This window comes from Hirundo rustica, chromosome 7, assembly GCF_015227805.2.
Source record: "Hirundo rustica isolate bHirRus1 chromosome 7, bHirRus1.pri.v3, whole genome shotgun sequence".
NCBI classification, from domain to species: Eukaryota; Metazoa; Chordata; class Aves; order Passeriformes; family Hirundinidae; genus Hirundo; species Hirundo rustica.
This window is the reverse complement of record NC_053456.1, coordinates 15848133-15860602: the sequence shown is the minus strand read 5'-3', so window position 1 is coordinate 15860602 and position 12470 is coordinate 15848133. Positions and strand designations below refer to the sequence as shown.

At 61.6% G+C, this 12470-nt stretch overlaps 1 protein-coding gene across 1 annotated transcript in view; it reads right to left on the bottom strand.

Annotated features, from left to right (window-relative positions):
* ASIC4 (acid sensing ion channel subunit family member 4) overlaps positions 1 to 10439 on the bottom strand; it is a 28555-nt gene extending 18116 nt beyond the window's left edge. Inside the window, exon 1 of the mRNA XM_040069550.1 lies at positions 9281 to 10439. Within this exon, the coding sequence (XP_039925484.1) occupies positions 9281 to 9856 (576 nt within the window). The 5' untranslated portion in view covers positions 9857 to 10439. The remainder of the gene's footprint in view (positions 1 to 9280) is intronic.
* Positions 10440 to 12470: the final 2031 nt, after the last annotated feature.

Genomic DNA, 12470 nt, shown 5'->3' with positions numbered 1-12470 from the left:
GGGACGTGGGCACATCTCCAGCCCCTGGCACTGCTCACAAGCTCTCTGTAGCCACTGTCACCAGTATGTTTCACCCCTGCCTGCCCAGGTGACCCACAGCATCTGCAGCACCTGCATTACCTGCAGTACCTGCAGCACCTGCTACCCAGCCCACCACGGACACAGGGGCTGTGGCCACTGATTGTGACTGTGATCAGAGTGGGGAGGCCTCCACCTGATTGCAGCTGCCCAGATTAGTGCATCTAGCTCAATCAGAGCTGCACAGCCCTCCTGCATGCCGGGCACCGGGAATTAGACTGCTAATGAGTTGCTGGCTGGAGGGCCGGCAGTTAGTGATTAATCAGAAGCTTTACTCTGACAAGGCTGTGCCTCCGCTCCCTACCTGCCCTGCACATCCCAGAGCTGGCGGCCAGCAGTGACCAGTGTGTCCCCCAGCCCCTGCTCCCTGCCTGCCCAGCCATCGTGGGCAGGGGACAACCTGGCTCAGCTCTCCAACACAAAGAGGGGTCTCCAACCCCCATTCCACTGAGACACAGTGCCCACAGGTCCTTCCAGCCACTGGCTTTCCTGTCCCCCAGTTACTCCTGTACTTGCCTTCCCCAAGTTGCCATCAGGTGACAACCTTCTGTTCTGCTGCAAGAAAACCTGTTGAGCCCAGATGAGCTCAGCTGCTGCTCATCATGTGCTCAGGCTTCTGTCTGAGAGCCCAGAGATGGCCCAAGTGATCTGGAGGGCATCTGCAGAGGGGTTTCACAAGGGAGGTAGGGGAGGAGCAGCCATGCAGCCAGTGACATCTCCTGGGGACAGAGCAGGCACATGCAGGAGCCCTGAGTCCCAGTGCATCAGGGTGCAGGTCCAGTCCCCCCGACCCAAGCCCAGCAGCACAGTGCCATTTGTTGCCCTCACCTCCTGCCTGCTGCTGGCACAATGGTGGCATGGTGGGTGATGGGGTGGGCAGAGCCCTGCCTGTGCCTGGCACAGCGCTCTGGGGCATGAGGGAAGGCTTTGCAGTATGAACAGGGGACAGCCATCCACAGAACAGTGCAGGGAGCTACAGGGAAGCTACTTGACCTTGAACCCGACTGCTCCCTGCTGGGGCCCTTCATGGTCATGGCAGAGTCAGGACAGGGCAGGATGTGGCAGAGGTGTCAGCACCCTCCTGTCCCCACACCCTCCCTTGGCTGCATGTCGGGGCAGTGCCTGGGGGAAAAGGCCAGCGACCAGCGAGGAGCAGGTTAGAGATGCATGTTTTCCCCTATTGTGCAATTAATCATGAGAAGTTTTTCCTCCTTTCGTGCATGAAACAGAATTTGGCAGGGCACTCTGACCACAGGGACTGGCTGCATGCTCTACAGTAAAAACCCAGCCACATCTGGCTAAGAAATAACCTCAGAGCATCCCTGTGTGTGCAGGTGGAGAGAGAAAATGCTGGGCCAGGAAGGAAAATCCAGTGGGGTTTGATCCACAGCCCCTCATGTAGCGAGCATCTTCAGCTCCTGGTGTTCGTCCCCCCTCCCCATCCCTCCACATACACATGGCCATGTTGAGCTGTTGGTGCCTTCATCCCTGCCTGCAGACCCTGTTATTCCAGTCAAGGACATAAAAATGCCTAGGCAGGGACATCCACCCTGTGGCAGCATCCCCTGTCTGGGCTCTCATCCCACCCTGTCTGCCTCCTCCTGCCCACTCCATCCCTAGCCTGGCTGGAGCCTCAGCCCATCCTTTCCCCAAGGGAAAGCAAACTGAAGCCTCCCCAACAGTGTTCCAGTTATTTGTTATTGGAAAAAGGGGGAAATACGTTTTTCGACAATTATTGTTTTTTCCACCTGACTGGCTGCAAACTTGTTAATTTTTTTCTTTAATGTGTGAACAGTGTCGACGGCAGCTGCATGTCAAATGACTCTACGCCCTATCTGCGGGTCCCTGGCTGGCTCTCAGCACTCGCACCGCAAACATTGCCTTCTATAAATAAAGGCCTATATCTCATCAATGGCAGAACAGCAGAGCTTTATATAGTCGTCTTACATAAAACCGTCTCTCTTTATGGGCTTCAAACCATTTGCGTCACTTAGTGCAGCTCCGTAAACCTCCTTCTCCAGACACTCCCCCATGGAGGGAGACCCGGCACGGCTGCCCCGTGCCCCGGCGGGGAGCTGGGATCCCCGCTCTGCCTGGGGCTGCCCCCCAGTGCCTCCACAGGGCCAGGTGGCAGCTGCGTCCTTGTTCCTCTGCCCCACGACCTTGGCACGCGCCTCCCTCAAGCCCGCCCGGCCTTGGCATCGAGTGCCATGATGGCACTGCCAGGCACTCCAGAGCTTGGGGATGGCTGGCCGAGGGCCATCATCACTCGCCCTGCCCTTGTGACCCTGTCCCTGACACCTGTCCTGCAGCAGCACAGTCATGGATGCTGGGAGGCGCTGCTCTGAATCCCGTCACTTGGGAATCAGGGACCCGAGGGCGCAGGGTGACTGGGGACATGGTGCCAGCCTGGGGGCACAGACCAGCTCACAGCAGCTCGAACTCTGATGTGCAGAGAACACAAGGCTGGCCAGTGGCTCTCCACCCCACTGCCCAGTGAGCTCTGGAGTGGAGGATTCTGGGCGCTGCCCCGTGGCCACAGGTCCCAGCCCCAGGCTCCCACGGTCCCCAGGGCCCCTGGCTCCATATGGCAGAGCCTTCCTTCCGGCTCGCCGCAGGCACCCTCCTGCACAGTGATGGGGTGCGGGGGGGTGGCAAGGCGGGGCGGGGGCGCTGAGACTTCTGCTGGGGCTGCAGCAATGCGGGCCTGCAGGAGGCAGCCCACATCCCTTCTGCGACTCCAGGAGCTGGGGGGAGTGGGGGGAGGGACAGCACTGCAGAGAGCGTGGTGACAAGCCTTCATTTACCTCCATCACATCCTAGCTGACTACCCCGGGTGGCTGGAGCCAGAAGGAGACAGGGATCTAACAGCATCGTGGCACTGGAACCTGTGGTGCTCTCTGACCCATGGTTGTCCCCAGTGTTGTCCACGGGACCCCTGCCACAGCTGGCACTGGCATAAATGATGGAGCCGCAGCATTGCCCTTCGGCGATGGGGTCATGTGGCATTCAACCATGCCGCTGGGACAGGGCACCCGCACCCCAGTCAGCCCCGCCTGGTGCCCAGCCAGCCATGCAGCGCCCCATGAACCCCCGTGCCCCATCTGTCACCCTGCCCCCTGTCAGCCCCACTGCCCTGTGTTCCCATTGCCCCGTGGTCTCACAGCCCTGCGGCCCCAGAGCAAGCACCAGCTCCTGGAACCCTCCCCTCTGCACATCCTCTCCCTGCCCTGTTCCTCTCATGGCCACCCGAGGTGCCCAGCCCCCTCTGCAGTCAGCAGTGCTGGAGGGGCACTGCCCCACAGTCACCCCACGGGTGCCTCGGCCCCAGGAGGCAGCAGCATCCCCCTCCACTCAGCCTGGCACGTGGGCCCAGCCTCATGGCACGTCCCACATCCCTGGGGAGACACACCAGGCGCGGGCGTCCTGGCCGCTGGCTCCCCCCGTATCAGAGACAGGCTTATTAAGTGTGTGATATTAAATTACCCAGATAAGAGCATAAGAGCTTTTAAAGTCAATTCATTAAATATAATTATGAAGAGAGCTTTTTTATGCTCACGGTGATCCGATCTCAATCAGGGAGACGGTGGGAAAGCCGTCGGCTCCTCCAGCATTTCTGCTCCCCCGCTGCGTCGCCTCTGCACCCCCCTGCTCCCCCGCCTCGCCCCCTCCTGCAGGGAGCTGGCACCCACTACCACGGCCCTTGGTGCCCACCCTGCTGCCCTGGCACCCTCTCCACAGTGTTGCTGCTGGTGCCAGCGCCGCCCCACTTGGATGGAGTTGGCATGGGGGTCCACTCAGCAAAGGGGTTGGGGAAGGGGAGGCAATGGGTGTGTGAGGGAAGGGGCGGTGGCATTGGGGTGGAGGGCAGCAGGGTTTGGAGATGCTCAAGGGCAAGAGGTTGGAAGCTCAGTATAGGTCCTTCCGAGCCATGGATTCTCTTGTCCCCATGATCCAGCCCACTCGCCGTCCCCTGCAGACCAGCCTCCTCAGAGACCTAATGATGCATCTCCACTCCACAGGCAGGAGGAGTGCATGCTTCCCACCCATCCTACGTTCATTAAAGGCACTTTGTGACCAATTAAAACCTGCCAACCAGGTGACACCTGCCCTGACCTACGGCTGAACCCCTCATGCACAGCCCCGGTGGCTACATGCCAGGCTTATGCACCGGGCACCCCTCTTGCTCTATGCACCCCCAGCCACATCCCAGGGTGCACAGGAGGCTGTGCCCAAATGTATTGGGGGAATCCATGAGGAAGCAGTGGTCCCAAAAACACCTCATGACCCCCACAAGAACATCTCCCCAACCATCTGAAAGACAGTCAGATTGCCAAGACACCTGCTTTTCCCCTTTTCACCCTGCCCCACAGTCACGAGGGGCTTTGCAGTGACACCTCCAGGCACAGACAACCCCTTGTTCCCCCACCGCAGTGTCCCAAAATCCCACTATCCCCAAATACACATACTTGCTGCCAGAGCCTGAGCAGCTGGGACAAAGAGTAGCAGCATGGCTGGCAGGGAGCAAGGTGGGCTCCAGACTGGGGTCCCTGCAGAAGGCTTCGGTGGGGGCTGGTGGGAGCAGCTACCCGCTGCTGGGAGCTGCTGGACTGACATTTATTTTTAGACGTGAATTGTATAAATTAGCATTTCTCAGCGGATTAAGCAGCAGGAATTGTGTAAAATTAAATGGCAACGAATTGCATTAAAGTCCCCCGTTTCCTGGCACAAACAGCGCCTCAAGCCGTGCCCAGGCGGCTCATGTGTGACAGCGCCGGAGATACCGCTGCCGCTGCTCCGGCCAGGAGCACGGCCAACCTGTGATGTGCCTGCACTGCCCGGGACATGGGCCTGCAAATGCACAAGCACAGTGGCCAGACTGTGAGGATGGAGGGTCCCAGATGGGCAGTGAGCCCCTGAGTAGCTGGCTCAAGTGCTGGGCTGGGACTGCAGGATGTGCATGCAGTGAGTGGAGTGCCGTGACCCAGATGGGCACAGATGGGCTCAGCTGAGCAGCTCACAGGCATAGGATCAGTGAGGGATGCTCCATCCGCTCCTGGGCAGTGACACCACCAGCCCCAGCCCAGCCAGTCCCTGCCAGGTATGGCAGGACACCCATCACAGTCACAGCCATGCCACCCTCCAAAGGAGATGGCTGGGACCCACATAGCAGTGCCTGGCCCAAGAGCCACTCTGTGTCCCAGCCAGGGCAGGTTCTGCAGTAGCTGGAGCCCACTGAGCAGCTAGGGGGGGCCCAGCCCCGCACAGAAGTACAGGAAAACGGAGTGGTTGAATGCCAGGGGCAGAGCAGGCACCAGACAGGGTAGGGCAGGTGAAAAACAATCAGTTTAAACCAGTAAAAATTGGCTGAAAATGTGACATTTATTAAGTACGATTCTGGTGGAAAGGTCAGAGAGTCCCCATGTCAGGAACAGTGGGAGAGCCTTGCTGGGAGGAGGCAGAGGCGACAGCTTGCTGCCTCTGCCCACCCCCTGAGCCAGGATCTCCTCTGTGCTTGTGGAATGCAGCTGAGGATGTCGCCCATCTCAGCACAGGGTTTCTCCCTCTGGGCTCTGCATGGGGTGCTGGGGACACCCCTCACACTGCCCACATCCCGGGCGGGCAGGAGGCCTAGCATGGAGAGCCGGGGCCGGTGCCAGCTCCGAGAGGCACTGCCAGCTCTCAGCAACCTCCCTGCTCCCCCCCAGCTTCCAGCCCCGGCACAACTGGCTTCAGCAGCCACACATCACGAACAAAAGGCTTTTGACAACGAATGAGGTTTTGAGAAAGGCACTGGGCTCTTGCCCGGCCGCGAGCGGAGGCTCCTGCCGCAGCCACCGCCGGCAAACAGGCGGGATGCTGCTGCCAACTGAGGAGGCCCCCTCCACGCACTTCCTCCCACAGCCCCCGAACTCCTGCACACCCCATCTCTCTGCACCCCCATCTCCAAAGCACTGGCGGGAAGGCTCCCTCTTCCCTCAGCGCCGCCTGACTCGGCCAGAAGCGGCCCCGGGCTGTGGCTGTAGCAGGGTGCCAGGCAGGGGGTTGGGGTGAGCGCAGCCCACCCGCGGCAGCTCAGCCCCAGGCCCGCGGGGACGCTTCCCAACCTCCTGCTTAATGGCATGTAAACAGTGCCATCGATTCCTGCACCGGCACCCTCAGCTCTGCAGCTGCGCTCGCCCGGCCAGGAGCGCTCCGTGCTCGCCAAGGCATCCATGGGACAGTGCCCCCGAGCACAGCAGAGACCGGGGGGCTGCGGGGTTCGACGCAGCTCAGTGGGGTCAGAAGAGGCTCCAGCACGGCCCTCTAGCAGCCGGCACAGGGGCCACATTTGTCAGCGGGGCTGCAGGGAGCCTCGCTGCGGCTCAGGGTTGTCCCTGCCGCTGAGATTTACAGCCCAGCCGGGCTTTATTACATGGAAGATGCTTACGCTGGGGATTTTTTTTTTCCCGATAGTTTCTTAATTTGCTGTCCCATAAAGAATGTGGATTTGTGACGTTGAATAGGGGAAGATCATTTACCACTCACGGCTCTTACTTAAAGGATCCGCACGAGTTATCTATTGTGTGAGTACGGGCTGCAAGCAGCGGCACGAGGGGACATGCTCCAGCCCTGGCACTGCTCCTGGTCCTGGACAGACCAGTCAGCGGCAGCCCCACAGCTTGGCCGCTCTTGTGCTGAAAAACTTCCAGCCTCTGGACAAAGTCCACCTCATGCCCAGAGGGAAGGAAAGACTCCAGAACTCCTGCAAGCATGGCTGCAGGGAAAGCTCCTTCCTTCCTCCAGTATCGCTGGGGGACAGCCTCTGCTACAGAGACTGCTCGCTGTGGGCTGGGTGCCCTGGGACCCCCAAGCCATTTGCCCTACTGGGATGTGCTGCAGTCTGGGAGCCCTCCATCACTGCTAGGACATGCTGTGACTCACACACTCACCCACAGCAGAGCAGGTACAAAAGCTTTCTGAACATGAAGGCTCACATGGGGACCCAGAAATGGGACCAACAAAGCTTGGAGCTCCCTGCCACACAAGCAGCCTGGGCACCCCTTCACTGAGGGGGCCACAGCTATGATGCACGGGAGTGCCCAAGCCCACACAGCACAGCTGGGACTCAACCTGCCTGCCAAGAAGCCTGTGCTGTGTTTCAGTCATTCCCAGGAGGTACAAGGGACTGATTTGGCTCAGGGAATGGGAGTAGAAGGCTCCAGCTGCAAACGGTGCGATGCCTTGACAGGTCCCACTGCTGCCTGGCAAGGCTTTGGGACATACTGTGTGGCAGAGAGGTACATCACATCTTCACCCATCCCTCCCCACACCCGTCTCTGCAGCCTCTCCTGCGCCAAGTTCACTCCTTTGCTCCAGGCAAGGGAGAGGTGACAACATCCCCTTCTGCTGACAACCCCTGATGCCTCAAAGGCCAGAAACGTTGAGCTGTGGACAGGGTGGGTGAAGGCTTTAGGAGCCCTATAGTCCCCTCTGGCCATGAACCCACAGGTCAGCTGTGCCCATTCTCATGCCTGAAACCCGCTCCAGTGCAGGGTGCTGGCACACCAGAGCCCAGCTGCCTGGGCATCCCCAGGGCATACTCGTAAGCAGATGAGGTAGGCAGGCCAGCTGGTCCTGCCTGGCCACACTCTGAGAAACTGGGTCCCAGTGACTGTCCTGGTGGTCACCCTTCACTGCCATGTAGCGCAGCGCATGCCACACACTCTGTCCATGCTGTGGGAAGCCTGTACTGCCTCATCCACCTGAGCTCTGCCCTGCCAGCATCACAGTGTGGCTCAAATCCCATTGCCACGCCGTGCCACTGCCCAGCACAAGGCTGGGCTTGCTGCCTCCCCCACAAACTAAAGCTGTGCAGGATCCTCCAGGAGGATCCCAGGGCTGGAGTCAGCATGGTGAAGCCACGTGCAGGACTGTCCAGCACCAGAGATTTCTGCTCCAAACCCTGCTGAACCACACTGCTCCCCGGAAAACTCAAACAGCTGGTGTAGAGCAGGCACAGAGCCCAGCAAATCCCCAGGAGGAGTGGGGCTGCCTGCCTGCTGTCCCCTGCTCCTTCCCACTCCACTGCAGTGCCCCATGCCACCACCACCCCCCCGCACCAGGTTCCGCCCCCGCACAAGGTTCCCCCCCAAAGCGTCTCTTTCCCAGGGACAGCATCACTCCGCACATTGAGCTGGCGTTGTACCGACGGGCACGAAGTGAAACGGAACATGCTGCATCAGCCATTTCCAGCCCCACGGAGCCTCCTCTCTTCCCCGGTATCCTGCACAGCCCGTGGCATCACACCCGACTCCCGGCACGGAGCGGGGTCCGGCTGGCAGCACAGCTCTGAGAACGCGGGAGCCAGCTGAGCAGTAGCCCCTGGCAGCCGTAGGAGAGAGGCGGCTCATTTCCAGAGTCATTAAGGTCTGAAAAGGGTCCCATCAGGTATTCCGCCCGTTCAGCACATTTATTTTCCCAAACCACAGCGGGGATTTGTGATTCCAGGCTCAATATTGGTGAGAGCTGCACGCTGGCGGCGGTCGGCCAGGGGCTCTCTGCCTGGGCAGACTGGGCGCTGCTTGGAAGAGGCCCTGCTGCCAGTCCCGGGCACTGAGTGGGCAGCCTCGGGCAGCCCCCCCCCTCTCCCGGCTGTAGCCATGCCTCCAGAGAGGAGCGACTCGGCATTTGTGCTCGGCATGTGCGCACGTGCGTGTGCAATGCCGGCAGTCTCCACATTTACACACATCCCAGTGCTAATTTCGCAAACGCAGGAAGGTTCCCCTATGTGCAAAGGGGTCTCTGCCTGCCCCCCTGCTCCAGCCCCTGTCGATGAGCAAAGCACCCCGCGTCAGGGCACTTTGATCCAGGGCAAGAACAGGCTGGAGCCGGACTCTGTGCCACAGCTTTCCCCCTGGCCGCTGCGCACCCACCCGGGGGACCGCTGAACCCTGCTGCTCACCCACCGCGGCTCCTGCCCGTGAGCCCCTCAGGCACAGACCTGCCGACAGTTCTCTGGCGCAGAGCCCTGCTGAGAGCTCCCACGGAGGATCCTCTCCCTCTCTCCATGTGAAACTTGGAGGGAAACTCAAATAGAGAGAGAATGCGAACTTCAGCAGCCGGAGTGAGCCAGGGAGCCCTGCTCCGGTGCGGCACGGACGGACGGGTGCCCCCGTGCCGGTAGGGGCCCCTGGGGAAGCTGAGCCAGGTGTGCACTCACCACAGTGAAATCACGGGATGAGCAGTTCTCGCCGCTGAAGTTGCAGCTCTTGAGCATGTCGTCGAGCTGGTGGCCGGTGCGGTTGACAATGTCAGCCATGTCGGGGTCAGGGTAGAGCAGGTCCGTGGCCTTGTGACCATCCCGGTCCTTGGGGGGCAAGCCGGTCATGTTGGCTAAGTGGAAGATGTCGGCGTCGGTGAGCGCCGAGTGGCGGTAGCGGTTAATGTTGCAGATGGTGATGGCGGGGAAGACCATCTCGCGGATGGCCTCCTCGTCCAGGGCCATGACGTGGGGGTGCTCCAGGTAGAGCAGCGCTGACTTGGCCGCCTGGTAGAGGAAAAAAGCGAGCGAGGCCAGGAAGGCGAATGCCCAGAGGGTCTGGCGCACGCCCAGCCGTCCCGACCGGCAGATGTGTCCCAAGCCGTGCAGCGTGCTGGTGCTGGCAAAGGTGGCCAGATCCCGGGAGCGGGGACGGGCAGGCTCCTCGATCAGGCTCTCCTTGTCCCCTTCTTCTTTCTCCTTCTGCTTCTCATCCTCTTCAGCAAATTTGATTTTACACACGATCTCAATCGGCATCTGCCCCGTGCAGCTGGTGTGCCCAGCCAGCGAGCTGCCCCCTGGCACAGGCACCGGCCGAGAGCCCCGCCAGGCGCTGGGAGGGGGTTCGGGTCCCCCCCAAGCCCCAGCACGGCACCGGGAGGGCCGAGCCGTCTCGGGAGGGAAGCGCAGCCCCTCTCAGCAGCTCCGAGCCGCCGCTTCCCTCTTGTCTCACTAGTCGATCGTCTCCTTGTGCCTTCGCTTATCAGCACAAATACAGCTGTCAAAAACCCCTCTCTCTCCTCTCCCTCGCTCTGTCTCTCTGCCTCTCTCCTTCGCTCCTCTCTGGTTAAGACCCCAGCAGACACAGGCAGCATTTAGGCATCATGTGCTAATAAAATCCAGGGAATACTTAATAATTCAAGACATGTCAACATTATTTCATCGTCAAATAAAGAGCGAGCGTCAGAGAAAAGAGGCAGTGTGAAGGGCCCGGCGCCTCCGGGGCAGGGAGCCACGCTGCGCCCGCTCCCCAGCTCCGGCCCCGAAGTGCTGCCGGAGCCACTTGTTTGAATGGCTCGGGGGCTGCCGGAGCCGAGCCGTGCCGAGCGGAACCGAGCCGTGCCGCGCCGTGCGATGCCGAGCCGTTCGCGCCGCGCCGCGCGATGCCGAGCCGTGCCGAGCCGTGCCGTGGCGGGCGGGGCACGACGCCTGTCCCCCACCGTCTCCGCCGCCGCCGCGCTCTCCGCCCGGCCCCGCCGTGCCCCGCCGGCCCGTGCGCCCCGGGGCAGAGCGCGGCGCGGCTCGGCGGGGGCGGGCAGCCTGCGGGCAGCTCGCCCGGCGGCCCCCTCCTGCTCGCCCGCCTGCGGACTCCTCCTGCCTCGGCGGCTCCCTGGCCGTTAACCGCCTCCCTGCCGCGGCCCGCCGCGACCCACGGCGGCCAGCGCCGAGTCGCGGCCGTCCCGGTCCCGGCCCCGGCTGTCCCGGAGGGATCCGGCCGGCGAGACGCTGCAGGAGCGGGGCCGAAGACGGGGTGCCGGGGGTGCGCTTTCCCGTGCCTCCCCCCGGCCCCGCCGTGCTCCTCGGTGCCCCGGAGCCAGGAGGGCGGCAGTATCGCCTCCCGCGCCCAGTGTCCGCCGCCCCCCTCTCCACTGCACTCGCTGTGCACCCGGGATGGGCTCCTCCGGCTTCATTTCTGACCCCCTTCCCTCCCTCCCTCCCTCCCTCGCTGCTCCTCATTGTTCCACCGCAGCGCACAAGAAGTGGGGGACACCACAGGCGGTGACCAACTCTGCTAGAAAGGCTGAGCCGGGGTAGCCCTCACCCTGTCCTGCCCTGCCCTGCCCTGCCGAGCCCTTGCTCCTCTCGGGGTCTGCTCCCTCCGGGGCTCGCTACCGTCGACCCTCCGCACAGCCCCAAGCAACAGCCAGCCCTCGTGGCAGCACTGCCCTGCAGGCAGCGTGACAGGCAGGGTCCTCCTGCCCCGTCCCGCCCGCGGCAGTGGGGCTCTGCTTTCCTGGCTCAGTCATGAGGTGATGGGTTCAACCTTGAGGCACCTGGGTCTGTTCACAACGCACAACACCTCTGCCAGCAAGTTTTGATCTTTCCCAGCTTCCTGCCTTGGTGTCACCAGCTGGTGATAGAGGGTTTGCACAGCTAAAAACGATGAACCAACCCACTTACTCACGAGTCAAGCAACCCTCTGTGGCGCTGCCCTGTGGCACAGTGGTGGGGGAAACATTAGTTCTCTGTCCTCAGAACAACCCCAGCGCTGGGTACCCCCCCCCACAGCAGACATGGCTCTGCTGAGAAGGTGCGTGCCTGGCAGGGAATCCAGGGTCTCCGGAGGACAAGTGATGAGACAGCCGCCCATGAGTGCGACAAGAGGCCTCGCCTCTCCTCGGGGACTGCACCGCAGGTCAGCACGACCTTCACTGTGCTGCCAATGCCAACGGCAAAGCTTTCCCCAGTCGTCCGGCGAGCGCACATGCATCTTCAATCTTCCCATCGATCTGTGCATGGCACACATGTTTCTGCCTCTGTGTGGGTCAATACAGCATGATAGGCTGCCTCCGGCAAGGAGCACGCACAGCCCCAGCAGCCTGTTTCTCTCTGCCCAAGGGATGCAGCATTCACATGCCCGCCCTGCACCTCCGGCTCACAAAGACATGGTAGGAGTAGGCTGGGCAGGTCGCCCAAGTGCTGCTGCCACCACAGGTGCCCCAGCCACGTAGCCACCAGATCCCAGTTGCTTCCGCAGGGATCCTTGGCCCTCTGGGGGATGCTTGGCCCAGCAAGGACCATGGACAGAAAGGGCAGGATCCTGTGGCAAGGAGTTTCCACGGAACCAGGCAATGGCCAGCCCTGAGTCTTTGGTCTGCAGAGCTGGACGTGTAGTCCCTGCCTGCGCCTCTCGGGTGCTGTGGTGGCGAGGGACATGAGGGCATGGAGGGTCTGCCAGGCAGGTCACCCCAAAAATGCAGACCCTGAGGTACAGGGCAAACTGAGCTCTGTGTGCTGGACACTCATGGCATGGGAGCAGGACTGTCCCTCGGCTCCCCACAGGACCCTGTCCCCCATACCAACGGGATCACATACCCTGCTTTCTCTGGGTGTCTTCAGCTCCATTATCAACTGCCATCTGGACTGGGGA